This window comes from Peromyscus maniculatus, chromosome 13, assembly GCF_049852395.1.
Source record: "Peromyscus maniculatus bairdii isolate BWxNUB_F1_BW_parent chromosome 13, HU_Pman_BW_mat_3.1, whole genome shotgun sequence".
Classification (NCBI taxonomy): domain Eukaryota; kingdom Metazoa; phylum Chordata; class Mammalia; order Rodentia; family Cricetidae; genus Peromyscus; species Peromyscus maniculatus.
The window spans coordinates 3119924-3146908 of record NC_134864.1 but is presented as its reverse complement, the minus strand read 5'-3'; the positions used below and the strand labels follow the sequence as shown (position 1 = coordinate 3146908).

At 46.9% G+C, this 26985-nt stretch overlaps 1 protein-coding gene across 5 annotated transcripts in view; it reads right to left on the bottom strand.

The window, feature by feature from the left end:
• The window catches only part of Fbxo36 (F-box protein 36), a 69691-nt gene that overhangs the window by 1056 nt on the left and 41650 nt on the right, over positions 1-26985 (bottom strand). For 3 of the 5 annotated variants that reach the window (XM_076549469.1, XM_076549470.1, XM_076549472.1), the window contains exon 3: positions 17069-17241. In XM_076549469.1, the coding sequence (XP_076405584.1) occupies positions 17069-17241 (173 nt within the window). Of the gene's footprint in view, positions 1-5959; positions 6453-17068; positions 17242-26985 lie in introns of those variants that run through there. The other 2 variants (XM_006984168.4, XM_076549468.1) reach the window with 1 other exon arrangement.

The window sequence follows — 26985 nt, the reverse complement described above, 5'->3', positions numbered from 1 at the left end:
AATTCCTTGTGCTCATAATTCTCCCAGAATGTGTGTATGTACGCTCAAGTACTTGGATAAAGTCATGTGAGTAGAACTTTCTGGCTCAGAGCTCCTGACTCCCTTTTTTAGCATCTGAATTGGGTATTTGCCTTTTGCAAACACTTCCTTTTAGCCAAAAGCATTAAAAGACAAGAAAGGGGGACTGGAGAGATGGCTCAGCAGTTAAGACAGTTGGCTGCTCCTCCAGAGGACTTGGGTTCAATTCCCAGAGCCCACATGGCAGTTCACAACTGTTTATAACTCCAGCACCAGAGGATCTGACCTCCTCAAGCACTTGCATGAACATAATACACATAAACTCATGTAGGCATATACACACATACACATAAATTAACAAATGAAAAAAAAAAAAAAGACAAGAGAGGAACAGAACAGCTACCAGACCACCTGCTAGGCGTCTGAAGCCCCTAAACTAGGTAAAACATCCTTTCGGAGTCAACCTGGCTTCCAGGCCAAGTGCCTGGCTTCCTAGGTGCATAGCTTTGTTTTTTGTGCAAATCAAGTTCAGATCTTCCACTGCCCCAGAGCAACTTCTTAGATCAAAGGGGTTTCCTCTCACCGGGTGCTTCAAGCTGTGATGCAGACTGACTAACTATCAGTACTCCTCCCCTGCCCTGGCAGAAAACTGGTACAGAGAACAATAGAGGCGGTTTTATTTTTAGCGACTTATAGATTTCTTTACCCTATCACCTGTATGTAAGTTTGTAGTTTGAGCACATTTATGATAGATTCATGATGTTTTCACCTAACCACAGTAAGGATAGATTTCTAGCACATAAATACCTTCTCTGATTTATTCCAACTCCTATCTAACTCTGCCTTTATTCTCTTCCCCTTTTTGGGTTGCAAATGAAGTTGCCAGGGAGCTTCTGGTGGGGATCTTGCAATTCTTGTGTTGTAAACATAAAGGTGTTGCTGTCATGGGAAAGATATAGACCAGTCTCCAGAGAACCAGGCAGAATTTTGGTGGCAGACGAATAAATGTGTAACTAGATTCACCCCCCTGCCATTGGTAGCGTCTCTTCTGGGCCCCTGGGAAATATGATATTAAGGCAGGTCCTATAATATTACATGAAACTAAAGCATGAATGCAAGGTGCCCATCCCTGAGTGGTAAGATCTAGCTTCTTTGACAGGTGTGCTACAGGGGCACAGGAAAGTCTCAGCTAGAGCTCTAGGGTTCCAAGGGCAAATCCCTCTCTTTCTGTTTCATAGAGGGAGAGGGACGAGTTAGGTCTGGGAGGTAAAGTGCTGGGGCCTGGAGGAGAGCCTGCTGGAGCTTCTGGAAGGGTTAGTAATGGTGTGAAGGAAGGGTTCATGCAGGGAGCCCAGAGCTGCCTCATATGAGGGGCGAGCAAGGAGAGAAAAAGATGGAACCCAAGACCAAAAAAAAAGAAAAAAAAAAAAAAAGCCAGCTATTGCCAGGAGGTAGTAGCACACGCCTTTAATTCCAGCACTTGGGAGGCAGAGGCAGGCAGATCTCTGTGAGTTCAAGGCCAGCCTGGTCGACAAAGTGAGTTCCAGGAAAGGTGCAAAACTACACAGAGAAACCCTGTCTTGAAAAAAGAAACAAACAAAAAAACCCAGCTATTCCCAGAAAGGACAGAATCTCCTGTTTAGTAGCAGGGACCACAAGAGACTGGATGAGATGCTTTCTATCTACAGTGATAGCCTTGTGGGTTGGAGTAATGTTTAGACCCAAATAGGTGACCTGTGGAGTGGACAGTTGAACTTTGGAAGGCGAGACCCTATAACCCCAGCTGGATAAGAAATTTGGGGGCACAGGGCAGGTTTGTGGGGTCTGATGAGGTAGGTAAGGCTGTCTGCCTACCCCCACAATAGGGAGATGAGAAGGAGAGGTGGGTGAAAGGATGATGTGGCGGTGCTGGTTACCACGTGGAAAGGTCACGGTCATGATGTAAGGATTATGTCACCAGCCTGCGAAGGCAGCGCCCCAGCCTAAAAAGCGGGTGTGCTCTCTCTGTGTCCTCTCTTTCTGCACTCTCTTTTTCCGTATTCTCCCTCCTCCGCTCCCTCTCTCTCTCTCTCTCTCTCTCTCTCTCTCTCTCTCTCTCTCTCTCTCTCTCTCTCTCCCTCCCTACCTCCCTCCCCTTCTCTCACAATAAAGCTCTAGAAAGGTAGCCATGGTTCGTGACTCTTCCATCACCGATACATCCAGCGCTCTCCTCGGTCGGCATGGCCAGCCACAAGCGCTGCCGCTTAACCAACACACGACAGAACCCAGTATTAGTTTTCAGAGCTTTATTAGGAAGGAAGAAGTGGGGAGGGGAAAGAGGAGAGCCAGGCCTGGAGAGAGAGAAAGATGGTGAGGGGAGGGAGCAGAGCAGAGAGCAGAGAGAGCAGAGAGAGAGGATGGGGTCTTCATCTGGAAGAAGTGGGGAGGGGAAAGAGGAGAGCCAGGCCTGGAGAGAGGGAAAGATGGTGAGGGGAGGGAGCAGAGCAGAGAGCAGAGAGAGAGGATGGGGTCTTCGTCTGGCTTTTTAAGGCATGTACGTAGTCACGCACACTGGTGATGCAAGACCCCAAACTGCGCATGGGCAGGAGTGAGGGCAGGATCCTAACAGTGGGACCCCAAAACTCCCTCAGGACTGAGTAAGTGGCTCTCTTGTCCAAAAGGAAGGAAAGGGATCATCCCAATACTGCAATGGTTACCCTGGGTTCCCTGTGAGAGATGGTTGTGGTGGGGCCAGGAACAGGTCACCTTCAATCCTTGCCCATGGCCAAGCCTAGGAGTGGTCTCCGTTTGATGTCCCCATGCCACAAGGAGCACGGGGGCAGTCAGCTGACCAGTGTCCCTCTTGGTGGCGCTTCAGACAAGGCCCAGATGGTGGCCCACATGGGGCAGGGCAGGTACGAGCCCAGTGGCCTTCTCTACCACATTTAAAACAGGGACCTGGAAGCCTTTGGGAAGCTGGTCAGATAGTGTGTGCCAGCATTTGGCAGTTCTGTTTATGGGCTTTCTCATCTCTCCCATGGTCCACCTTAAATGCCACAGCTAAGACTTCTGCCTGTGGGGTCAGAGGCCCCCTCTCCAGATGCTTAAGTTTTGCCCTGATGTTGGGGAAGCTCTGTGAGATAAAGTGGGTCATAAGAAGCTGTCTGCCCTCTGGACTCTCAGGATCTAGGCTAGTATATTATAGGAGAACCTTTGTAAGGTGTTCTAAAAAATGAGATGCATTTTCTTCCTTATCTTGAATTACGTTTTTTAGCTTTTCATAGTTTACTGCTCTGGGGGCAACCTTACAAAGGCCCGCCAGGAGGAAGGTTATAAACCTATCCCTAGCTAGAGAGCCCCCCGGGGTATTATAATCCCAATGTGGGTCCTGATCAGGAACCGCCTCAGTGGGTGGGCAGCATTGGTTTGATGAGCCTCATGTGTCCTAGTCGGTGCCCAAACTCATCTGTGCTCCTCAGGAAGTAGGTTATTAGCAAGTATCATATATACATTGTGAAAGGTGAGACTATAAGATTGGGTAATATATTGGAATTGTTTAAAGGAAGCAGAATTAGAGGTATAGCAACCCAGTATTTTTTTCTATCTGAGAAAGTTCTGCAAGGGAGAAAGGGACATGAACCTTAGCCAGTCCATCCACCCTGGCCACCTCTCGCAAAGGAAGAATGGCTGGCAGGTCAGCATGGCTGGAGTCAGATCTCCTAGCAGTATGAGGACAAGCAATAGGAGGTGTAAAGGTTGGAGCCAGAGTTGGGCAGTTGGAGCAGCCTGATACTGGAGAGCAGGGGGGGACTAGAGAGGAACCAGAGGGCAGATGCTCAAGTGGGAGTGGGAGGTTGGATAGGCGGAGGTTCATTTGCAGAGTCCAGAGCAGTAGTCAGAGATTCCTCAGGTTCAGGTAGCATAGCTAGGAGCACGTGGGCAGGAGAGGAATTGAGAAGGGAAGGTTTAGAGCTTAGCTAGAGAAAAAAGCCTGAATATAAGGTAATCCTTTCCATTTGCCCATTCACTGGCAGAAGTTAGATAATTCCCATAAAACATCAGGGTCTAAGGAACCATTAGGCGGCCATTTCTTATTGTTATCTAAAGGATATTTGGGCCATTTCTTAGTGCAGAGGCAGACAAGCTTAGAGGTCTTTAAGTAAGGCATTAAGCTGAGAGGTTTGATAGTTTCCAGAAGATATCCCAGGGAGAAGGTAGGACTAATAGGGTTGGAAGCCTTATTTCCCATAACAGCAACAGAGAGAAAAAAAAAGTATAAAACTAAAAAAAAAAAAAAAAAAAAAAAAAAAACCAAAGTGATCCAAGACTACGATCTCAGGCATCCCCAAGATCAAGTGAGGATTGGCAATTGGCGCAAGTCACCCAATGCTTTGTCTAGCCAGAAGGGTGAGGGCCAGGGCGTGCGTGCATAGCTGTCGGACCTGGTCTGACAGCATTCGATGCTTCCTCAAGTGAGAGAATGAAGCAGGTGTATGCAGCCTGAGGACGCAGCCCAAGGATGGGGGGATCCGATGGTGAGAACGATATCTCAGACTGCAGATGGGGAAATGGCTAGAAATTGAAGCCTGTGATGGCAGCCACCATAGCCGATGAAGGCCGAGGACACCAGAGGGGTGCCAGATGATCAATAGTCATTCCCACGGATGGAGGGAACTGTTTACACTGGCTGGAAAGGGAGAACTCGACAATCGAAGCAGCTGGTGCTGTGCAAAGCAGTCCGGAAGCCAGGCAAATGGAAAAGTGGGCAGTCGTAGATAGAACAAAACTTCGGTACAGTGTCCCAGGCGCAGGGCACCAGAGACCCTGCTTCATCTCAGCACCAATGCTATTTACTATGTAGCACTGTTTAGCATGAAAAAAAAAAAGCCACGAGGCATAACAAAACAAATAAGAGTTTATTAGGGGGAGGGGGACAGAAGGGATGTGCTTAGGCCTATTGAGAGATTGTGCAGGAAAAGGGGGGAAAGGTTGTGGGATCCGCTTTTATGGATTCACCTGCACATGCGCATATGGGCTTAAGTAGCTACACCATGCATGCGCATAGATTATGTGATCACGCTGTGCGCAAATTACGTGATCACACAGCACACAGATTACGCAAGGACGTAAGGCCCCAGAATGACTAAGCGTCTTGCCAGCGCATGCATGGTCACGGGAGGGTGGCTAGGAATTCCATCAGGTGCCAAGTGCTGTCAGGCTGCACTCCCTTCAGAACCGGCAACAGCTGGACAGTGGTAGCATCCTCTGAGTGAGGGCTGCCTGCAGAATGTCCGGGCTTTCCCAGCCACGCTCCAGGGCCAGACCAGGGCTTGTTTGTGTGGTGGATGACACCTTGGGCCCACAAGGACAGTGACTGAACACAAACTCTGCTAGACAAAGTGGGGGAGCAGCTGTACCCTCCTGGGGTGCCTCCACGGCACCTGCACCTCCAAGTGCACCCAGCGACCCCTGCCACAGAGGGATGCAGGAAACACAACACCAGGAAAACAATTCAAAAGCCAAGCTGCTATTCTGAATGCCTAGATAGAATCGATATTTAACAGCTGGGCAGTGGTGGTGGTGGTGGTGGTGGTGGCGGTGGCGGCGGCGGCGGTGGCGGCGGCGGCGGTGGTGCACGCCTTTAATCCCAGCACTAGGGTGGGGGCAGAGACAGGTGTATCTCTGGGTTCAAAGCCAGCCTGGTCTACAGATCGAGTTCCAGGACACAGGCTACAGAGAGACCAAAACAACAACAAAAGGATATTTAACAAAACCCCAGCAATGTGTTGGGGGTATGAATGGAGCGCTTACTTGGCACACAGGTAAGCACCTCATGGAGGGCATGGTGGCAAATGCCTGTAATCCCAGCAGTGGAGAAGTGGAGGCCAGAGGATCAGAAGTTCAAAGTCATCCTAAAGGTCCAGCTTGGGATCCCTGTCTGATACAAACCAAACCACAAGCCTGCCAATAACTCTTTATTGTTAGTTCATACACAACAAGTGCCTCTTCCCCCAAGGGCAGTAGGGGATCTGGAAGGTGGTGGCCTGAGAGGCTTCCTGTCTTGTAGCCCTAGGTACTTGGGCCATGGGTTGGCCTGAGAAGGATGGAGGTGGTTGCTCAAGCAAGGCACTGGGTGGATTTGCGTGTGTATACAAAATGTGGTTTTCAAGTGATTCCTGGAATCAGCAACAATTGTTGATAAAAGAGAATGAAATTTAGGTCTGAAGAGAAGCACCATCTGTGGCCCCACTGATGGGGACAGCTGGCCCCTAAGCATGCTTCTTCTCCTGCTTCCCCTGTCTTTTCTTCCTTCGAATCTGCCTCTGGAGCTGGATCTTGTTGGTGAAGAACACCTGTCTCCAGCCCACGTCCTTCGCCAGGGCCCGCATGTCGGGGGTGATGGTGTCACAGGCCGACTGAACTATCTGCTCCCACAGTGAGTCAGACTTGCACAGCTGCAGGTGGAAAGAGCCAGAGGTGGGTTAAGGCATGCCGTCCACTAGCTCACACTGCCACTATCAAAGGAACGAACACCTGCTGCCTGGGAGGCACCGTGTGACTTCAGTGGCCACAAAGGTTTGGCAAATACACCGGTATCTACCGATACCCAGGGGACAGCAGAACAAAACAAGTCCTGCACTCAGTTAAGATTTGAAACCCAGGGCTCAGCAGTTAAGAGCACTGGCTGTTCTTCTCAGCACCCACAGCGCAGCTCACAACTGTCTGTTAGTCCAGTTCCAGGGGATCCAACACCCTCACACAGACATACATGCCGTGAAAATACTGATGCACATAGAATTAAAAATAAATAAATACATAAAGGGGGGCGCTGGTGAGGTGGCTCAGAGGTTAAGAGCAGTGGCTGCTCTTCCAGAGGTCCTGAGTTCAATTCCCAGCAACCACATGGTGGCTCACAACCATGGATAATGAGATCTGGTGCCCTCTTCTGGCCTGCAGGCAACATGCAGGAGGAGTATTGTATAATAAATAAATAAATAAATAAATAAATAAATAAATAAATAAATAAATAAATAAATAAAAAAGATGTGAAATCCAGGGCTTAGTTGGTGGAGTGCTAATCTGGCGTGCGGCAGGCTGTGAGTTTGGGCCCCAACACTGCTTTAACTAGATATGCCGGTGCCCGGGAGGTGAAGGCAGGGGCTCCAGAAGCTGAAGGTTAACCTCTGCCAGCTGGTACGCTGGAGTGCAGTGCTGACCGCTCCCCTTCCATCACGAGTCAGGGCAGTCTCTGAAGCATCTGAGGTGGCTGTACTGGCAAAGCTGTGCCCTGTTATGGTCAGAAGTCCAGGGTCATCCTCTGCTACCCCGAGAATCTGAGGCTAACCTGAACTACAAGAGGCTGGGCTGGGTCTCTAAATAGCATAAACAGCAATGGGTCAGCCATTGTTACATAATGCAAGTTGAGCAGAGACTGAATCATATGTTTCCTCTCCCAAACATTTGGGGCTGTGTTGGGGTTGGTCTGTTTGTTTTTTGAGACAGGGTTTCTCTGTGTTGTGGCCTGTCCTGGATCTCACTCTGTGGACCAGGCTAGCCTCAAACTCATAGAGATCCGCCTGGCTCTGCCTCTCAAGTGCTGGGATTAAAGGGATGCGCCACCACCACCTGGCGATGTTGTTTTTTTTTAAACAGGGTCTCACTATGTAACCCTGGCTAGCCTAGAACTTGTTATTAGACCAGGCTGACCTCCAACTCACAGAGCTCTTCCTGCCTCTGCTCCTGAGTGCTGGGATTAAAATGTGTGCCACCATCTGTTTTTTAAGACAGAGCCTTGCTATGTACCTCTGGTTGCCACCTCTCAACTATCCTATCTGAGCCTCCAGAGCACAGGCATGTACCACCACCCCAGCTCCAAAACACTCAGGCTTTGCAGGTCATTCATTATCCTGCCCCATTTTCAACATTCCTCTACTCAGGTTACACGTTCTAACTATGAATAGCAAAGGAAAATTCTTAGGGACTCTCCTTTTAGAAAAAAAAATTTAAACCAGGTGGTGGTGGTGCACGCCTTTTATCCCAGCACTCGGGAGGCAGAGGCAGATCTCAGGGGGTTTGAGGCTAGCCTGGTCTACAAATGGAGTTCCAGATCAGCCAGGGCTGATCAGTGAGACTCTGTATTAGTATTTAGGCATCTGTACTGGCCTGCCCTTAGGATCCTGACATACCTCAGCTGTAGCCACTAAGAGCACATCCTTACACATTCATTTCCTTATAAAAGGCGGGCTTTGTACACCTCCAGTCTCGCCTTTCTCTTTCCCTTCCTTGTCCCCAGGGACCGGTTCCTGCGTCCTTCTCTGCCCCTTCTCCCCTTCCCCTCAATAAATCTCCTACGTGGGCTTTGCTGTGTGGTGTGACTCCTTCCTGCTGTCTTTAAAATACAACACTCTGTCTCGAGATAATGACAGTGACAGCAACACACTACACACACACACACACACACACACACACACACACACACACACACACACACACTATTCTAGGTGCCCTCAGACCCCCAAACCAGCCTCCAAGTGTGGCTGACAACTGTGAGTTCACTTGCTCGCCTGTACATTATCTGTTTGTCCGGAGTTGGGGAATCCTCTTCAGTGGGAGTCTGTGGACTGAAGGAGAATAAATGTCCCTGTGGGCCAGTGAGAGGGCTCAGCAGTTAAAATCGCTTGCCTAAGAAGACCAAGGCCTCACTTTGACCCCTGGAATACAAGGTAGAAGGTGAGAACTGACTCTGGTAAGATGTCCTCGGACTTTTACATCCATGCTGCAGAACACCCACCCACATACATATCACACACACACACACACACACACTTAAAAAAATTTTTTTTAATCTGCCTCCTCAACTAAAACATGAGAGTGGACAGTGCTTTGTTTGGTGTGGTGTGTGTGTGTGTGTGTGTGTGTGTGTGTGAGACAGAGTCTCACTATATGGAACTGGCTGTCCTGGAACTCACTATGTAGACCAAGCTGGACTCAGACACACAGAGCTCCTTCTACCTCTGCCACCCAGGTGTGAGACACCACACCCAGCTGTTTTGTTTTGTTTCTGAGGCAGGTCCCATGTGCAAACACACATGCTTAGTAACTGTGGTGATAAATTGTGTACCCCAATAAAGCTTGCTTGGGGATCAGAGGACAAAGCCAGCCACTATATTAAACATAGAGGTCAGGCAGTGGGTAGCACACACCTTTAATTCTCCCATTCTGGAGGCAGAGATCTATCTCTGTGAGTTCAAGGTCACACTGGGAACACAGCCAGGTGTGGTGGCACATGCCTTTAATCCGAGCACTGTGAAGGAAGGAAGATGGCCGGGCACAGAAAGGTATATAAGGCATGAGTAAACAGGAAGTCTTTCTCTTGAGGCTGAGGATTTCGTAGAGCTAAGAATGTGGCTGGCTCGTTTTGTTTCTCTGACCTTTCAGCTTTCACCCCAACATCTGGCTCCAGGGTTTTTTTTTTTTTATTATTATTATTATTATTATTAATAAGACCATTTAGCAATTCATGTTACAATTACTTCTAAGCCACAAGAAACATGGTCACAGTCACATCGCAACCATCACTGTCCTTTCCCTGTGTGTCTGAACCTCTCTAACTGCACTGGGGATTTCTTTGAGTCAGTTCTGGTGCAGTTAGAAGGAAAAGAACAGCATGGACGCTTGCTCTGATTTAAGGTCAGTAAGCGGGCTCCCAGGCAGGTGACCATGTGGTGCATAGCTTGGTGAACTTCCTTCAGTTCAGGGCCGGCCCTGCACCTGACAAGTGTAGAATTCTGCCTTTCTGGCATCCGAGACAGCTGCAGGGCACTCTCTAATCATCAAGCTCTGAGGAAGCTTCCTCGCTTGTTTATACTTAACAATACAGCCATTGAGCCCACCAGATATAAACAAATTGATACAGCCCTTGCTTTAAGAATTACTTTTTATTTTGGGTCTGGTGTATATGCTAATTGTGTGAGGGTTCCTCAAAGGTCAGAAGAGGGTGTTGGAGCTCCTGGTGCTGTAGCCAGGTGGTGGTGGAGCACGCTTTTAATCCCAGCACTTGGGAGGCAGAGACAGATGGATTTCTGAGTTCAAGGCCAGCCTGGTCTACACAGAGAAATCCTGTCTTGAAAAACAAAACAAAACAAAACGAAAGAAAGAAAGAAAGGGAGGGAGGGAGGGAGGGAGGGAGGGAGGGAGGGAGGGAGGGAGAGAGAGAGAGAGAGAGAGAGAGAGAGAGAGAGAGAGAGAGAGAGAGAGAGAAAGAAAGAAAGAAAGAAAGAAAGAAAGAAAGAAAGAAAGAAAGAAAGAAAGAAAGAAAGAAAGAAAGAAAGAAAGAAAAGAAAAACAAAACCAAAAGGAGCTGGAGTTACAGGTAGGTGTGATATCCACCTGACATGGAAGCTGGCAACCAAACGAGTTGTCTAGAAAAGCAGCAAGTCCTCTTAGCCCCTGAGCCATCTCTCCAGCCCCAGTGCCTACTTTATTGAGGCATCTAAACATCATATCCTTGGAGCTGACCCAGGCTAGGCACTCTATCAAGGGAGACATACAAACTTAAGTGATAGGAGTCTTCAATTGGATAGGGATAAAAGCCAAGGGAGGTAGGACGTGCTAGTACAACGCCACATTGGGGCGTTACTATGTAGCTCAAACTAGCCTAGAGCTCACTGTGTAGACTAGGCTGGCCTCCCAACTCACAGCTATCTTCTTGTCTCAGCCTATCAAAAGCTGAAATGACAGTTGTGAGCCATCATAGCTGGCATCAACATGTACATTTTAGTACACATAAAGCCCTGGGTTCAACCCCTAGTGAACATGTATGCACATGCACAAGTCTTTTAAGTGTGTGTGTGTCAGGTGGGTACTTAAAAGTCTCAGTTGCTGGCAAAATGGCTCCGTAGGTGAAGGCATTTACTGGCAGAACTGACAACTTGAGTTTGATTTCCCAGAACCCACAAAACAAAAGAGAATCAATTCTCATAGGTTGTCCACTGACCTCTACACTAATGATGTGGCACATGAGTGTGTGTGAACACACACACACACACACACACACACACACACACACACACACACACACACACACACACATCAATTCCCTGGTCTCTGAGGAGAAAAACAACAACAAAAAACAAGGACAACAAAACTCTTAGGATTCCACGTTGTTGCTAAATGACATTTACTTAATTTATGTGAATGTATGGGGGCATGCATGTGACACAGTTCACGGCAGCAAGCCTGGGACTGGTACACTGACCCCGAAGGATGCTCTCAACAGCTCTTGCTTGCTGGGGATTTAGAGTTTAGAAGATTCAAGGTTGGATTTCTTTTTCCTCTTAGAGCAAACAGAGTGTCATTAGTTTTCTTGTAGATAAAAGTTTAGAGCCCTTCTACACGAAGTGAGAAAGCTTGCACCCTGGAGGGTGTGTCTCCTAACTCCTGGAGGAGATTCTTGAACTTTTGATTGTATTTTATTTACTGATTCTGGGAGAGTGTGTATGGGCATGTGTGTGTGCTTGTGGAAAGTCAGAAGACAGTAGGCGCTGGTTGTTTCTGTCTACCATGTGGGGCTTGTGGATGACACTCAGGGGTCTAGGCTTGGCTGCAAGCACCCCTACCTGCCTTATTAGCTGTGAGGATGTTGCAAGACACAGGACAAAGTGGAAACTTTTTCTCTAGGTATTGGTGGTTTATGTGAACAATTTGGATCGTCAGAGAAGTGGAAAGCTACACGTGGTGGCACACTTGTAATTCTAGCACTTGGAGAGGGGAAGCAGGGAATCACAGGTTTGCAGCCAGCCTGGGCTCCGTGAGACCTTGTCTCAAAAACAATAAACAGGCTGGAGAGATGGCTCGGCAGTTAAGAGTTCTGGCTGGGGCTGGAGAGATGGCTCAGAGGTTAAGAGCACTGACTGCTCTTCCAGAGGTCCTGAGTTCAATTCCCAGCAACCACATGGTGGCTCACAACCACTTGTAATGAGATCTGGTGCCCTCTTCTGGCCTGTAGTCACATATGCTGTATATATAATAAATAAATAAATCTTAAAAAATAATAAATAAAAATAAATAAATAAATGTAATTTTAAAAGTCTGGGGTGGGCATGGTGGTGGTAGGCCAACCAAAACTCCATAGTGAGACCCTGACTCAAAAAAAAAAAAAAAAAAATTGAGGCTGTGGCGCAGTACTGTGGCAGAGTACTGCCCAGGATGCAGGGCCTTAGATTCAATCCACAGCACTTCATAAACTGGGTATGGTGGCACATGCCTGTAATCCCAGGACTTCTGAGGATCTGAAATTTAAGGTCATCCATGGTTACATAGTGAGTTTTAAAAAGGGCTAAAGAGATGGTCAAGTAGGTAAAGGTACTTGCCATTCAAGCTTGGCAACCCAAGTTCAATCCCCAGAACACACATAAAGATGGAAGGCGAGACCTAACTCTACAGTGTTGTCCTCTATCTCCATGTATGCATCACGGCACATGTACACACACACACACACACACACACACACACACACACACACACACACCAATCACTAAGGACAGCCTGGCTTTAGAGCACTGGGATGTTACGCAATGCAGGTTCAAGGCTCCGCAGTAATGGCAGGACAGTGAGAATGGGAGAAACACAGTGTGCCTGAGGACTGAAAGGGACTTCGATGCACACCCAGGGTAAGCAGACATCACCAGATGCTCAGTTCCTGGTGAGTCCCTGCACTGACTGGAGGAAACAAATCCAGGCCTGGCAGAAGTTGTCACTAGGTCCCTACCACTGGATTTTGGTTACTTCTGCATCCTCTTTAAAGTATGAATGCTTGGGTTGGGTGTGATGGCACACACCTTTCATCTTAGCACTTGGGAAACAGAGGAAGGGGGATTATCTATGAGTTCCAAGCCAGCCAAGGCTATGTAATAAGACCTTAATTCAAAATAAATAAACTAATTAATATAAAAAATAAAGCTGGGTGGTGGAGGTACACGCCTTTAATCCCGGCACTTGGGAGGCAGAGACAGGTGGAGCTCTGTGAGTTCAAGGCCAGCCTGGTTTACAAATCGAGTTACAGCTCAGACTTACACAGAGAAACCCTGTCTTGAAAAAAAAAAAAAAAAAAAAAAGGCTGGATAGATGACTCAGCAGTTAAGAGCACTAGCTGTTCTTCCAGAGGACCCAGGTTCAATTCCCAGCATCCATATGGGAGCTCACAACTGTCTGTAATTCCAGTTCCAGGGGCCAACACCCTCACACAGACATACATGGAGGAGGTAAAACACCAATGCACGTAAATAAAAACTTTTAAAAAAAGAAAAGAAAATATTTTAAAAGATGTACAAACAAACAATTACTCATAGTACTTGTTTCTGGTTCTCTACTTTTAGAAGATAAAAGTCAAGTCCAAAAAAATGTAAGCCATATATGATGACACACACCTGTAAGCCCAGCACTCAGGGTACTGAGGCAGGAGGATCATGCCTCAGTTATATAGTTCTATAGCAACTTAATTTATAGTGGGATCTGGTCTCAAAAATTAAACAGAAATAAATGAAAAATGAATTCTGCATACTAATAAATCACATTACTCAAAATGAATTCTAATAATGAAAACATTTTACTGTCAGTATTGTGGGGAAAATGCCAATTCTTTGGGTAACAGTGTGATTTGAATCATCCGAGAAAACCTGTTCTGTTATGTGAATGTTCCTCCACAACTTCACAGCTAAATACTGAGCTAGCCAAGGTTCTTCAGCTGCCAGCAACACACTCCAGCCAAGATGGGGGTGCAATGGCACATTCTAATGTGTTTGCCTGTGGGGCACAGACACCACTGCAGATGTGGAGGAAGAGGCGGGAACCGGGGCCCTGTCCTAACAGGCTGCCTTTGCTGCTGCTCTCTCAGTGCATGCTGCTAAGGATTGAGAGTGCCGAGAGCCAGAGTTTCTCTGACCAGCCTCAGGTGGGAGGGCAGGAGTACAGGGCCCACCAACACTGCCACTGGTGAGGAAATGGAAGTGGATGTGGGTCGGTTACTCCTGGAAGTCCCCTTTTGTTTGTTTTGGGTTTGGGTGGGTTTTTTGTTTGTTTTGTCTTGTTTTTGAGACAAGGTTTCTCTATGTTGCTCTGGCTGTAAAGCAGGCTGGCCTCAAACTCACAGAGATCTGCCAGCCTCCGCCTCTGGGGTGCTGGGATTAAAGACGTGCACCCCCACTGTCCAGTAAACATTTTTTAAACGATTTATTTTGATTTATGTGTATATGTATATGTCTCTGTGTGGAGGTATGTGCATGTAAGTTCAGGCGCCTGAAGAGGCCAGGAAAGGGTGTTAGTTGTTGAGCCTCCTGAATGGGTGCTGGGAGCAGAACTTGGGTCTACTGCAGAGTCTCACTATGTAGCTCTGGCTAGCCTAGAACTCACTATACGAGGCTAGCCTCAAACTCAAACCTGCCTGTGCTTCCTGAGAGCTCAGATTAAAGGCATGTGCCAACAGCTGGTGGTGCATACTCTTAACCAATGAGACCCTGTTGGCTCATCCTCCTTAAGTACAGTTAGTGCCACCACACTGCCTCTGCCTCTATTCATCTCCTTGGAAGGTCCTTTGACTTAAAGTGCATCCTTCTTCTAAGCCTTTTCATTTTCACAATTCTCTTCAAACTGGTGTAGTACCTACTTTTCAGGAATGGCTCTCTGCAACATTTATTGGCCTCCTGAAATTCATTTAGCCCCCTTTGAAGATACCTTAAAATTTGTGAGCCTGAATGTAGCCATTATGAGTCAATTAGTTCTGCTCCTTGTGAGCTGCCTGTTTTTTCTTTATGGTTCTTAGTTATTCTTTTGCAGAGCTGCCAGCTTAAGTCATGCTGGGATCAAGAAAAATGGACCTTGGCGGTTCATGTTCCTGGAGTTATGTCCATACAGTGGATGCCCACATGCTCCGGAAGAGAATTTGACATTGCTGCTACTGTTGTTGCTGATATAGCAGTGGCGGCCTGCTGCTGCTACTGTTGCTGCTACTGTTTCTGGGATTGCCATTTCATAATTGCTTACTACAGCTAGCACAATGGAGACCCTGGCAGCAAAAGTAGCTACCACAGTTAGTTAATCTTTCATTCTATTGGGCATGATAAATTTAATTCGATTGGTTTTGAAAGTTATAAAATTTATAGAATTCAAGTTCCACTTGCTTTTGGGATACCATCTTACAAGGACTCCAATTTGCAGTAAGGCTCGTTAAGGAAGGGAATGGCTCAGTTGCCTTTAGCCTACTGGCTATGGGTGGGTTAGGACTTCTGTTGGTCTTTTCTGTGTTGAACACACAGATTGCAAGCCCAGCGACACTTTGAGTCTTTGGCAGCAGTTAAATCTGCAGCTCACACATGACTGAGCATGTTTGATAATGAGTATTCAGAGATGGGTAATTCCTGTGTGGCCTGGGCAGGCGTCTCCATGACGGGTAAGGTGACCTGCTGACATCCCACGCAACCTAAGTCAGAAGCTCATTTTTTAGTAAAAGGGGGACCTGTAGGGCCCTGGCCCCCATTTTGGGTAACTGTTGCCTTGCTAGCTGACCTTGATATCTTCCCTATGCTAATTCCCTGCTGGGTTCCACCCTCCTGAATGCTTAAGGGAAGTTCCTTGTCTGTGTATCCTGCATAATGGGCATTAATAGCTTAGATGCAAGATTGTAAAACATTGGTAGCAAAACCTCTGCCCTCCGGGGTTCTCCCATTGTGCTGTAAGCCTATATTTAAGACCTCCTCCCTCCTTCAATAAATGACATTTGGCATTCAAAAAAAAAAAATCTTCCATGTAGACACCCCCCCAAAAAAAGAAAGAAAAGAAAAATGCACCCTTCTTTGTACTCAAAGCCCAGATGGAGTAACCCACTTCTAAGAAGCACAGGAAACCACTTGACACACAATCCTTGTGCCTTGCCCACAGGTTTCTTATCAAACCTAGCACACTATACTGTAATCACCTGTATCTGTTTAGCAATCTGATATTTGATAGTAAGTTCCTTGAGTGTAGGAATAATGCTATCTTGGTTGCTTGTGTCTGTTACAAGACTCAACAAATGGTTTTGGAAATTAAACACAAGTAGACCAGGCATGGTAGGTCACATCAATAATCCCACAATTTGGGAGGCAGGAGGATTGCCATGAGTTCAAGACCAGCCTGGGCTACACAAAGAGACACTGTCTCAAAGGAAAAATAAGCTGGCCATGGTGGCATGGCCTATAATCATAATGCTTGAGAGAAAGAAACAGGAGGATTCAAAGTTCAAGGCTATACTGGGTGTGGTGTCACACCTTTTATCCCAGCACTTGCAAGGCAGAGGCAGGCAGATCACTGAGGCCACTCTGGTCTATAGAATGAGTTCCAGGGCTAAACAGAGAAATCCTGTCTTGAAAAAAAAAAAACAAACAAACAAAAAAGAAAAAGAAAAAAGAAAGAAAGAAAAGTTCAAGGCTAGCATGTACTACATAAATCATTATCTCAATAAAGAAAGAAAGGGGCCGGGCGGTGGTGGCGCACGCCTTTAATCCCAGCACTCGGGAGGCAGAGCCAGGAGGATCTCTGTGAGTTCGAGGCCAGCCTGGGCTACCAAGTGAGTCCCAGGAAAGGCGCAAAGCTACACAGAGAAACCCTGTCTCGAAAAACCAAAAAATAAAAAAAAAAAAAAAAAAAAAAAAAGAAAGAAAGGGAAAAAAGGAAGGAAGGAAGACAGACAGACTCAGGGTCTGGAGGAATGGCTCAGAACTTAAAAGCACTGGCTGCTCTTGCAGAAGACCTGAGTTCTGTTCCCAGTACCCACCTGGCATGGTGGTTCACAGCTGCCTATAATTTTAGTTCCAGAGGATCAGATGCCCTCTTCTGGCCTCCGAGGGATCTGCATGCACATAGTGCATATACACACATGCAGGCAAAACACCCATATACATTAAATAAATAGATAGATCAATCAATAAATAAAATAACAAAAACCCAAATAAACAAGGACAAAGAAGAATATGGGTACCCAAGGTTAGTGCAGTGGGAGGGCTCTTGGTGCAGCTGACACAGCAGCGGGGAATACTACCTTTGCAAACCTGCTTGATGTCTGAGCGAGCCTGGCAATATCTTCAAGGTCCAGGTAGCAGATGATCTTTATCAGCAGTTTGTCTGAGAGCCGCTCCAGGTAGTCAAATTTACCTTCACACAGGTTGAAGACATAGTCTAATATTCTTGCACCAAATATTAAGGCGACTTGTACTGTAAGCCAAACCACAAACCAACAGTTACCTCCTTCAGTCACATGAAAACCATCAACAGGGGTTGGGGATTTAGCTCAGTGGTAGAGCGCTTGCTTAGCAAGCGCAAGGCCCTGGGTTCGGTCCTCAGCTCTGGAAAAAGAAAAGAAAAGAAAGAAAACCATCAACAATAAGAAACAGACTTTGGAAGCCAGGTGGTAGTGGCACACACCTTTAATCCCAGCACTCAGGAAGCAGAGGCCAGCCTGTCTACAGAGAGTTCCAGGATAGCCAGAGCTACACAGAGAAAACCAGTCGTTCCTATTCTCACCAAGCTGTTTGTGGCACTAAGAGAGTGGATTTTTGGAGGCATTTGTTTATTGTCCTGTTGATGGGGTTGGCTTTCTGTTGTTGCAAAATGGTAAGTTGTAATGAATACAAATACGTGAGAACAAAGAGAACATGGTCTAATTGACGACTAGCAGTACACACACACACACCCCCACCCACCAATGGCTAAACCAGAAACATATGGAGATGAGCATGACTGGCGATGCTCACCCAGGCTAACAGCTAACAAAGAGTCAGCTAGAGACAGAGGAGGGAGCTCGTCACCCACCATTAACTGGGTGGACAAAGCAGACAAAGAGCATGATCACCTCTCTGGTTGTGCCAGGTGGACATGCATGAAATGTGAAGGTCCTCCAATGGCTCCATCATTAAGCTTGGACTTTAAGGTTAAAAGGAAAAGAACCTAGATGGGTGCTTTTAATCCTAGCACTCAGGAGGCAGAGGTCAATGGATCTCTGAGTTCAAAGCCAGCCTTGTCTACCCAGTGAGTTCCAGGCAAATCGAGGATACATAGTGAAACCCTGTCTCAAAAGGAAAAATAAAAAGGAAGGACCTGTTAGATGGCTTGATGGGTAAAGGTTGCCAAGCCCAACAACCTGAGTTTGATTCCCAGGACCCATATAGTGTGGAAATAGAGAACTAACTTCCGAGTTATCATCTGACCTCCACACACATGCTGAAGCAGGAGAATGCACGAACACACAGACACAGACATGCTACATACATACATAACTAAGATGTTTTAACAGTGAGATTGGGAACATCAGGGATGAGAAATAAAAGGGCTTACAACTGTGTAGTGGCTAGTGCCAGTGTCCGCAGGCTGGCTGTCCCCCCAAAGGCCCTCTTCCTTGAGAAATATATACAAGGCAGTGCTGCCCTTTACTGTTGTTGGATCCAAATTTGGTTACTGTCATTGTCAAAGACCTGACAGACAGACGAGCTAGGGCAGGGAAACAAGCTTTACTGTAAAACTGGCAGACAAACAGATGGGGACCCTGTCACCAAGCCCACCTGCCCCCATCAATCCATGGTAATTTTTACAGCCATCTTTTCCCCAAGTCCTTCATCATGAGGTAAAGCATAGGTCTTGTTGAAGTTTGTCCCTACACTTCCACATAGGTTGTATGTTGAGAAAATGGTGACAGGAACATCTCTAGGCAGAGAATTCAACATTAAAAAGAGCAAAGAGCTGGGTTGAAGAGGCTCACACCTGCAATTCCAGCACTAAAAAGGCAGGGGCCTGAGGATCATGAGTTCTAGGCTAGCCTGTTTAGTTCTAATCAGCCAATCAGTTTCTTTGGACACAACTTCTTTCCAGGATTTCTCCTTGACAGCAGAAAGAAAAGATTGTGAAGGGATACAAGATTCAGTGACTTTAAAGTCTGCAAACCCCTCATGGTATGTGGGGGTGGGGGTGGCCCAGTACTTGGGAGGCAGAGGCAAGTGGAGCTCTCTAGGTTAGCCTGGTCTACAAAGGGAGTTCCAGGACAGATAGAGCTGTTACACAGAGAAACCCTACCTCGAAAAACCGAAAGTCTGCAAACCTTCCTCCTGCTACACAGACACAGACACAGACACAGACACAGACACACACACACACAAACACACACACACACACACACACACACACACACACACACACACACACACACACGGAGGGGCCCCAAAACAGCTTGACCACACACCTGCCATGACAGGCCTAGGAGGCCCAGGCCCAGCTTCTGTGACAGGCTTAGTAACACCCAGATACAAGAAAAGCCCTAAGTTGACCCCACCCAGGGAGGGCCTACATCTAAAATGAAGTACCAAACATTCCTTTTTTTTTTTTTTTTCCCCCCAGAGCTGAGGACTGAACCCAGGGCCTTGCTCTTGCTAGGCAAGTACTTCTACCACTGAGCTAAATCCCAAACCCCCATCCCAAACATTCCAACCATTAGATAAGGTGGCCAGATGTCCTTGAGTCAAGCACACACCTATTATTGTTTTACAGATAACCCTAGACAAATGTCAGCCAATCAGGGTCCTGAACCCTGGAAAACCCCTCACCCCATCCTCTGCTATGATAAAAACCCACCCGAACTGAGCTCATTGCTCTCTGCTCTCACCACTGCATGGGACAGACAGAGGGACCAAGCTCAGAGCTTGAAAATAAAGGTTCTTTGCTTTTACATAGAGGATTCAATCTCCTTGGTGGTCTTTTGGGAGTCCCCAGGTTCTGGGCATAACAACACACACACACACACACACACACACACACACACACATACACACACACACACACACACGTAAAATATTGTAAAAAATATTTTAGAGAAGAAAGGAAGGAAGGCTGGAGCGACAGCTCAGAAGTTGAGACAATTTGCTCGTCTTCCAGGGAACCTGAGTTCAGTTCTCAGTACCACTATCAGCCAGCTACAGGGATCCAACTCCAAGAGATCCAAAGCCCTCTTCTGGTCTCCTCTGTCTCTGTCTCTCTGTCTCCCTCTCCCCCATCTCTCCCTCCACCCCCACCCCCACTCTCTCTCACAGACACACACCCTGGTATATTCAAATAAAATAATAAAAATAAATATTTATCTCCTTGCAGTGGCACAAGCCTTTAACCCCAGTGGGAGGCAGAGGATCTGTGTGAGTTCAAGGCTAGCCTGGTCTACATGGCAAGTTCCAAGTCAGTCAAGGATACATAGAGAAACCCTGTTCAAAAAAAATCAATCAGGCCGGGCGGTGGTGGCGCACGCCTTTAATCCCAGCACTCGGGAGGCAGAGCCAGGCGGATCTCTGTGAGTTCGAGGCCAGCCTGGGCTACCAAGTGAGCTCCAGGAAAGGCGCAAAGCTACACAGAGAAACCCTGTCTCGGAAAAAAAAAAAAAAAAAAAAAAAAAATCAATCAGTAAATAAATCTTTAAAGAATAATTTAAAGGAGTAATGCAAGACTCTGGCTTTGGTGTCCACAAACTCTCTAGCTGTGCCGAGAGTGACAGAAAGATAAGGGGGAGGGGACCTCAGAGACAAAGCCACCTGGCCAGAAGGATAAGCCTGGACCTTGAATTAATTTCTTGGTTCTTCTCTATAAAAATGCTAATGAGAAAGGGATTGAGGAGGCTGATTCCGCTGGGGCTCTCTAGCCTGAGGGCTTTCTGAATAAGGCACTTGAAAGATTCAGTTCCCGGGTTGGCCTCTGTGATGGGCAGCAAGGTCTTTTACACTTCCCTCCCACCCCAAAATGATCTGAAAAACAGTACACTGAGCTCAGTTGACTCGGATTATTTCATTTTTTTCTTATTAAAATTTCTTCCTCTCCACTTTCTTTTAGCCCTATTTAGCAATATTTTTAGCAACATAATTTAGCAAATATAAGGTGAAGATAAAAAGCATTAACAGATGAATATTTCATGAAAACCATTATAGCTTTGCTTTGTATGTTTATTTTATTTTTTAAATGGGAGTTGGGGTTGAGACAGGATTTCTTTATGTAGCCTTGGCTAGCCTGGAACTACCTATGTAGATCAGACCAGCCTTGAACTCACTTCTGCCTTTCCAGCGCTGGAATTAAAGGCATGCGCCACCATGCCCAGCTCTTCCTTGTATTTTTAGACATTTTAGTTACTTGCAAAGGAGACTGAAGCTCATAAACAATAGACTAATGGAATACTTGACATAAATATAAATTTGATGTAGAAGCAAGAAAGATGGGCCAGTTTTATTCGAGGGGCACAGTAAAGAAGCTGCCGACACGACCACCCCCTTAGGGGGAAGGTTTTTATTGTGGATAAGACAGAAAAGATCCAGAGGGATCTAAAAGGAGTCCAGAGCTGAGAACAAAGCAGACTGGACACGGCCAGGGATGGAGTATAGTGTGAGAGTGAGAAAGCGTGAGACAGCTCCAGAAAGCGAGGGGTGGACACAGCATTCAGGTTATGAGGAGGAGCTGGGATGAGGGGACTTTAGACCTGATGGCAGAGCACATGATGGAGAGAGGGAGCCAATTCCCACAAATTGTCCTCTGAACTCCGGACTTGTGCAGTTACTGTGATATGTGTGCGGCAGACACCACACACACACACCACACACACACCACACACACACACACACACACACACACACACACACACACACACACACACCACACACACACCACACACACACACCACACACATAACACACACACACACACACACACACACACACACACACCACACACACACACCACACACATAACACACACACACACACACACACACACTATGTAATAAAAATTTAAATTAGAAAAGAAGACCCCTCTCATCACTCCTCAGCTGTGAACAATCAAGGAATGGAAATATGTTTTGTTTGCTTTGGATTTTTTGTGACAGGGTCCCTCTACACAGCCCTGGTTGTCCTAGAACTCACTATGTAGACCAGGCTGGCCTCACACTCACAGAAATTTGCCTGCCTTTGTGGAGGGGCCCCAAAACAGCTTGCCCACACAGCTGCCATGACAGGCTTAGAGGCCCAGACACAGCTTCTGTGACAGGCTTGCTGACAGGCAACACCCACACCCAGGAAAAGCCATAAGCTGACCCCACCCAGGGAGGGCCTACATCTTAAGAAGTACCTGACATCCTAAACATTCTAACCATTAGATAAGGTGGCCAGATGTCCTGGAGTCTAGTACACACCTATTTTTGTTTTGCAGATACCCCTGGACAACTGTCAGCCAATCAGGGTTTTGAACCCTGGAAATCCCCTCACCCCAACCACTGCTATGATAAAAACTCTACCCAGCCGGGGCTGAGGGCTCCCTGCTCTCACCACTGTGTCAGACAGACAGAGGGACCAAGCCCTGGAGCCTGAATATAATAAAGGCTCTTTGCTTCTACATGCAGGATTTGGTCTCCCCTGTGGTCTTTTGGGGGTCCATTCAATCTAGGCACAACACCTTGACCTTCCAAGTGCTAGGATTAGTGTGCAACACATTTCTTCACTTGCACACACTACACACACAGCCCTCTCCAAACAATGCATCTAGCATCCTCAGACCCCGCCTACTGGCTGCATGTACTTCTCTCTGAACAATGGAATAGTCTCCTCTTTCCACAACCAGCAAACTTGGACAATCTGTGCTCCACATTATGCCCAATACATGCTGGTCCCAGAACAGAAAGGCCAATCCGGCATGAGCTGGTTTGGGGTGCCTGACCCATGAAGCAAAATTGTGTCCTCAGGTAAACTTTCAGAGAGAATTCATCATTTATATCTATGTAAAATTAAATCCATCTTATGTCTATGTAAAATTAAAATTATAAAATGTATATAGTTCTAATCAGAGGCATTATGGGAAGGAACATTCTCAGCAGATAAGTGATTACATGACCTAATCTGTCAAAACAGAGACCCCCCCCCACTAGGCAAACTCTTCCTTCTTTTGAACCCCCATAAGAGGAGACCCACACAGTAATTGGGGCTCTTGAGCACCTCCAATGTCAACCTTGACAGTGGGTTTCTGATCTTTTTTAATTCTATGTGTAAAAGTGTTTACATGCACATATACATGTGTGCCACACGCTTGTCTGGTGCCCACAGAGTCCAGAAGAAGGGTCCCTTGAAACAGGAATTAAGGATGGCTGTGGTCCACCTTGTGGGTGCTGTACCATTTCTTCAGCCCAGTTTTTCTTATCTTTACTACTGTGTTGGAGTGTGTGTGTGTGTGTGTGTGTGTGTGTGTGTGTGTGTGTGTGTGCGCGTGCGTGCGCGCGCGCGCGCGCGCGCGCGCGCGCGCGCACGTGCACCTTATACGGGGTGCCTGCAGAAGCCAGAATAGGGTGTAGGATCCCATGGAGCTGAAGTTAAAGGTGGTTGGAAACCACCCATCTTGGGTGCTGGGTAGCAAACTCGGTCCTCTGGTAGAGAAGGAAGTACTCATGCCTTCTATGCCATCTCCCAGCCACTTGCTTTGCCTTTAAATCAAGTTTTCTTGGTACTTTTGCAAACCTGTGTGAGCCCTTTCCTCAATCCTTTGAATAAGGGAAAAGACGGCTGTGTTGCGCGATGGCTCAGGGGGAAAGGTATTCAACCAAGGCTGCTGGCCTGAGCTCTGGCCTCAGGACCTAGACCATGGAAGATGAGAACCAGCTCTGATCTCCACGGTGCATCCTGGCATGAGTGCACACACATTTAGGCACATACACAAACACAAATAAATATTTTTTTAAAGGTCAAATAACCTGGAAACACCTGTTCAGATATGGACCACTAGTAATAGCCTGAAGAATTTCCCTTTGTGGGACTGGAGTTTTGAGGGTCAAAGCCTGGACCCTGGCAGCTACAAGCCCCAAATCAGATATCTAAATAAGCATCAGCAGAGATGGAGGCCAGATGCTGGACCCCTCCCTCATGATCATTTCGAATCCCACCTAACATTTATCATAAGATAGCTCAGGAATTTGTTGAGGCCCATTAAGGGAAAGCCATTTCCGCCTAGTCATAAGAATAGAAACTGAGTCCTAATCTGTCCTGTCCCAGTAATTAGAACATTGCATACTATTGTCTCCTCCCTTAAGAGTTAATCCAAATGAGCTTGTCAGTCACCAGCCCAGAAGAAGCCAACCCCAAGAGCTAGAAACATGCTAAAGAGATGAGGAGAATGCTGTCCCTTAGTGAGACAATATATACCCCAGGAGCCTTTCCTTCAAAGCAGGTGCTTGCTTAGGAATCATTACTGAGGGGCTGGAGAGATGGCTCAGCAGTTAAGAACACTGGCTGCTCTTCCAGAGAACCTGAGTTCAATTCCCAGCAACCACATGGTAGCTTCAAGTCATTGCTAAGCCTCCCCATACTTCTGAGTTCTAACTTAGAAGCATATATTTTCCTTTTCTCCTTTCTGTCTCTTCTTTGGATACTAAGCATCTTCGCCCTGACACTCTGGTTCTTCTCATTCCCACCTTCAGTTTTACAGCTGCTTGCAGACCTCCACTGCCTGTCTTCCTGTCTTCCTTCCTTCCTTCCTTCCTTCCTTCCTTCCTTCCTTCCTTCCTTCCTTCCTTCCTTCCTTCCTTCCTTCCTCTCCTCCTCCTCCTCCCCTCCTCCTCCTCCTCCTCCTCCTCCTCCTCCTCCTTCTTCTTCTTCTTCTCTCTCTCTCTCTCTCTCTCTCTCTCTCTCTCTCTCTCTCTCTCTCTCTAGAGACAGGATTTCTCTGTGAGCCCCTGGCTGCTGAGAACTTGATCTGTAACCCATGGTACAAAGATCTGCCTGCCTCTGCCTCCCTGGAATTAAAGGTACCTGCCACCATGCATGCTTTCTCTTTCCTTTTAAATTTTTATATATGTCTCTGCACCATGTGCATGCAGTGCCCACAGAGGCCAGAAGAGGGCATCAGGTCCCCTGGAACTGGAGTTACAGCTGGTTATGAACAGCCTTGTGGGCTAGTAATCCAAGCCGGGTTCTCTGGAGGTGCTCTGGACAGCTGAGCCATCTCCTCAGCCCCAGTTACCTGCTTTATTGAAACCTAACTCACTCCTTGGTTTCTCCAACTCCCTCCTCCTGGCCATTGCCAGCATTTACAGCTCTTCTGCCCTGTGATTTTTCTCTCAAACGGTAGACTAAGTGGACAGGATGAAAGAGACAGAGAAAGGACACCAGGAGAGAAGGGATGGGTCTTTTCTAACTAAACCTTGAAAGTTACATACTATCAGGTGTCCTGAATCCTACTGCTCACATGGATCAGCCCACATGCAAGAGCATGTGTGAATCACTCAAGGGTCCTCCTTCCAGATCATCTTGGGACCTGCCTGCCACTGTGTGAATTGTAGTGTTTGGGAAAGACTGGGCCCAACACATCATAGGAAGAGAGGTAAGGTGTAAGTTCATGATTTTTGTCACCCTCCTCCACTATCCCATGGAAGGTGAGATTAGAAGATGTGTGTGTGTCTGTGTGAGAGAGAGACAGAGACAGAGACAGAGAGACAGAACAACTTGTAGGAATCAGTTCTCTCCTCCCACCATATTCCAAGGTTGGAATCCAAGCCATCAAGATTGGCAGCTTTGCCCAGTGAACCCTCTATGGAGGCTATAGGTGGATACATTGGTAGTCTAGCAGATACTCATATGAACTGATCATGGGCATAGTTATGTAACTACCTGAGTATGTTATTAGAGAAGTTCATATGAGAGATACTAACTTAGGACTTACCCCCTTGTGAGGAGCATTTTAAAATGTTTATTTCATTTATTTATTTATTTATTTATTTATTTATTTATTTATTTATTTATTTATTGTTATTATTCTCTCATATTTTACATCCTGACCCCAGTTTCCCCTCCTTTTACTTCCCCACATCTCCCCGCTCTCTCAGATCCATGCCCCCTCAGTCTTTCCTCAGAAAAGAGCAGACGTCCCAGGGACATCAACCAAACATGGTATAAAATGCTACAATAAGATCAGGTATATACCAGCACATCAAGGCTGGACAAGGCAACCCAGTAAGAGGTGTGTGTGTGTGTGTGTGTGTGTGTGTGTGTGTGTGTGTGTGTACACACGTGTATACATATGTGCCTGCCCATGGAGGCCAGAAGCAGGAATTGGATCCCTTGTAATAAGAGTTACAGGAAATTGTGAGCCATCTAACATGGGTGCAGGGAACGGAACCTGGGTCCTCTGCAAGGGCAGGATGTGCTCCTCACTGCTGAGCTGTCTGTCTCTCCAGCCCTATGGACAGCACTGAAAACTGGAGATTGAACTAAATCCCCCAGGGCGTCATTACAAACAGACAGGAGAAAGGCACAGGTTTGAACTCCCAATCCCACTGTCTTGATTTGAAGATTAAGAATCCAGTGAGGGAAAGGAACTAAGAACAAGATCAAATGACAGCAAATACCACCTCCTTGCTAAGTACTGCTGAGAGTGATATGCTCAGATTGTCTGCCAGGGATCTCTGCATGAGAAAGTCCTGTAGGGTCCTTAGGGAGAAGACCAAGAGGAGGCAGAAAAATCAGTCCAAACGCCGTCTGCTTAACAATACAGCAAACAATAATTAAGAGCTGATTATATATAATGCTGAGCAAGTCATGGAAGACTCGAGACAGCCGAATAAAATAACCAGGATTATTCCCAGCCCAGCACAAGGAAACCAAGTCACAAAGGGGCTGAGCTGTCACTGTGGTCACAACAGCTAGCTAGTGGCAGCACTGAGGCTCCAGCTGGCCGAATGACCCCAGAGCTCTGCTATGCGTAGGCATGAGCATCCCTTCTCTCTTCTGCTGATGGAGAAGTCTTTCTGCAGGGTTCTCCAAGAAGGGAGGGTGGAGATGAGCAACCGACTACTGAGCTGCCTGCAAGGTGTATGGGGACGCAGCCTTTGTGAGTCATCAGCCACTCAAGGCTGGGCTTCTCAGTGACACAGCTGCCTTTGAATCACCCATGTGCCTGTGACTAACA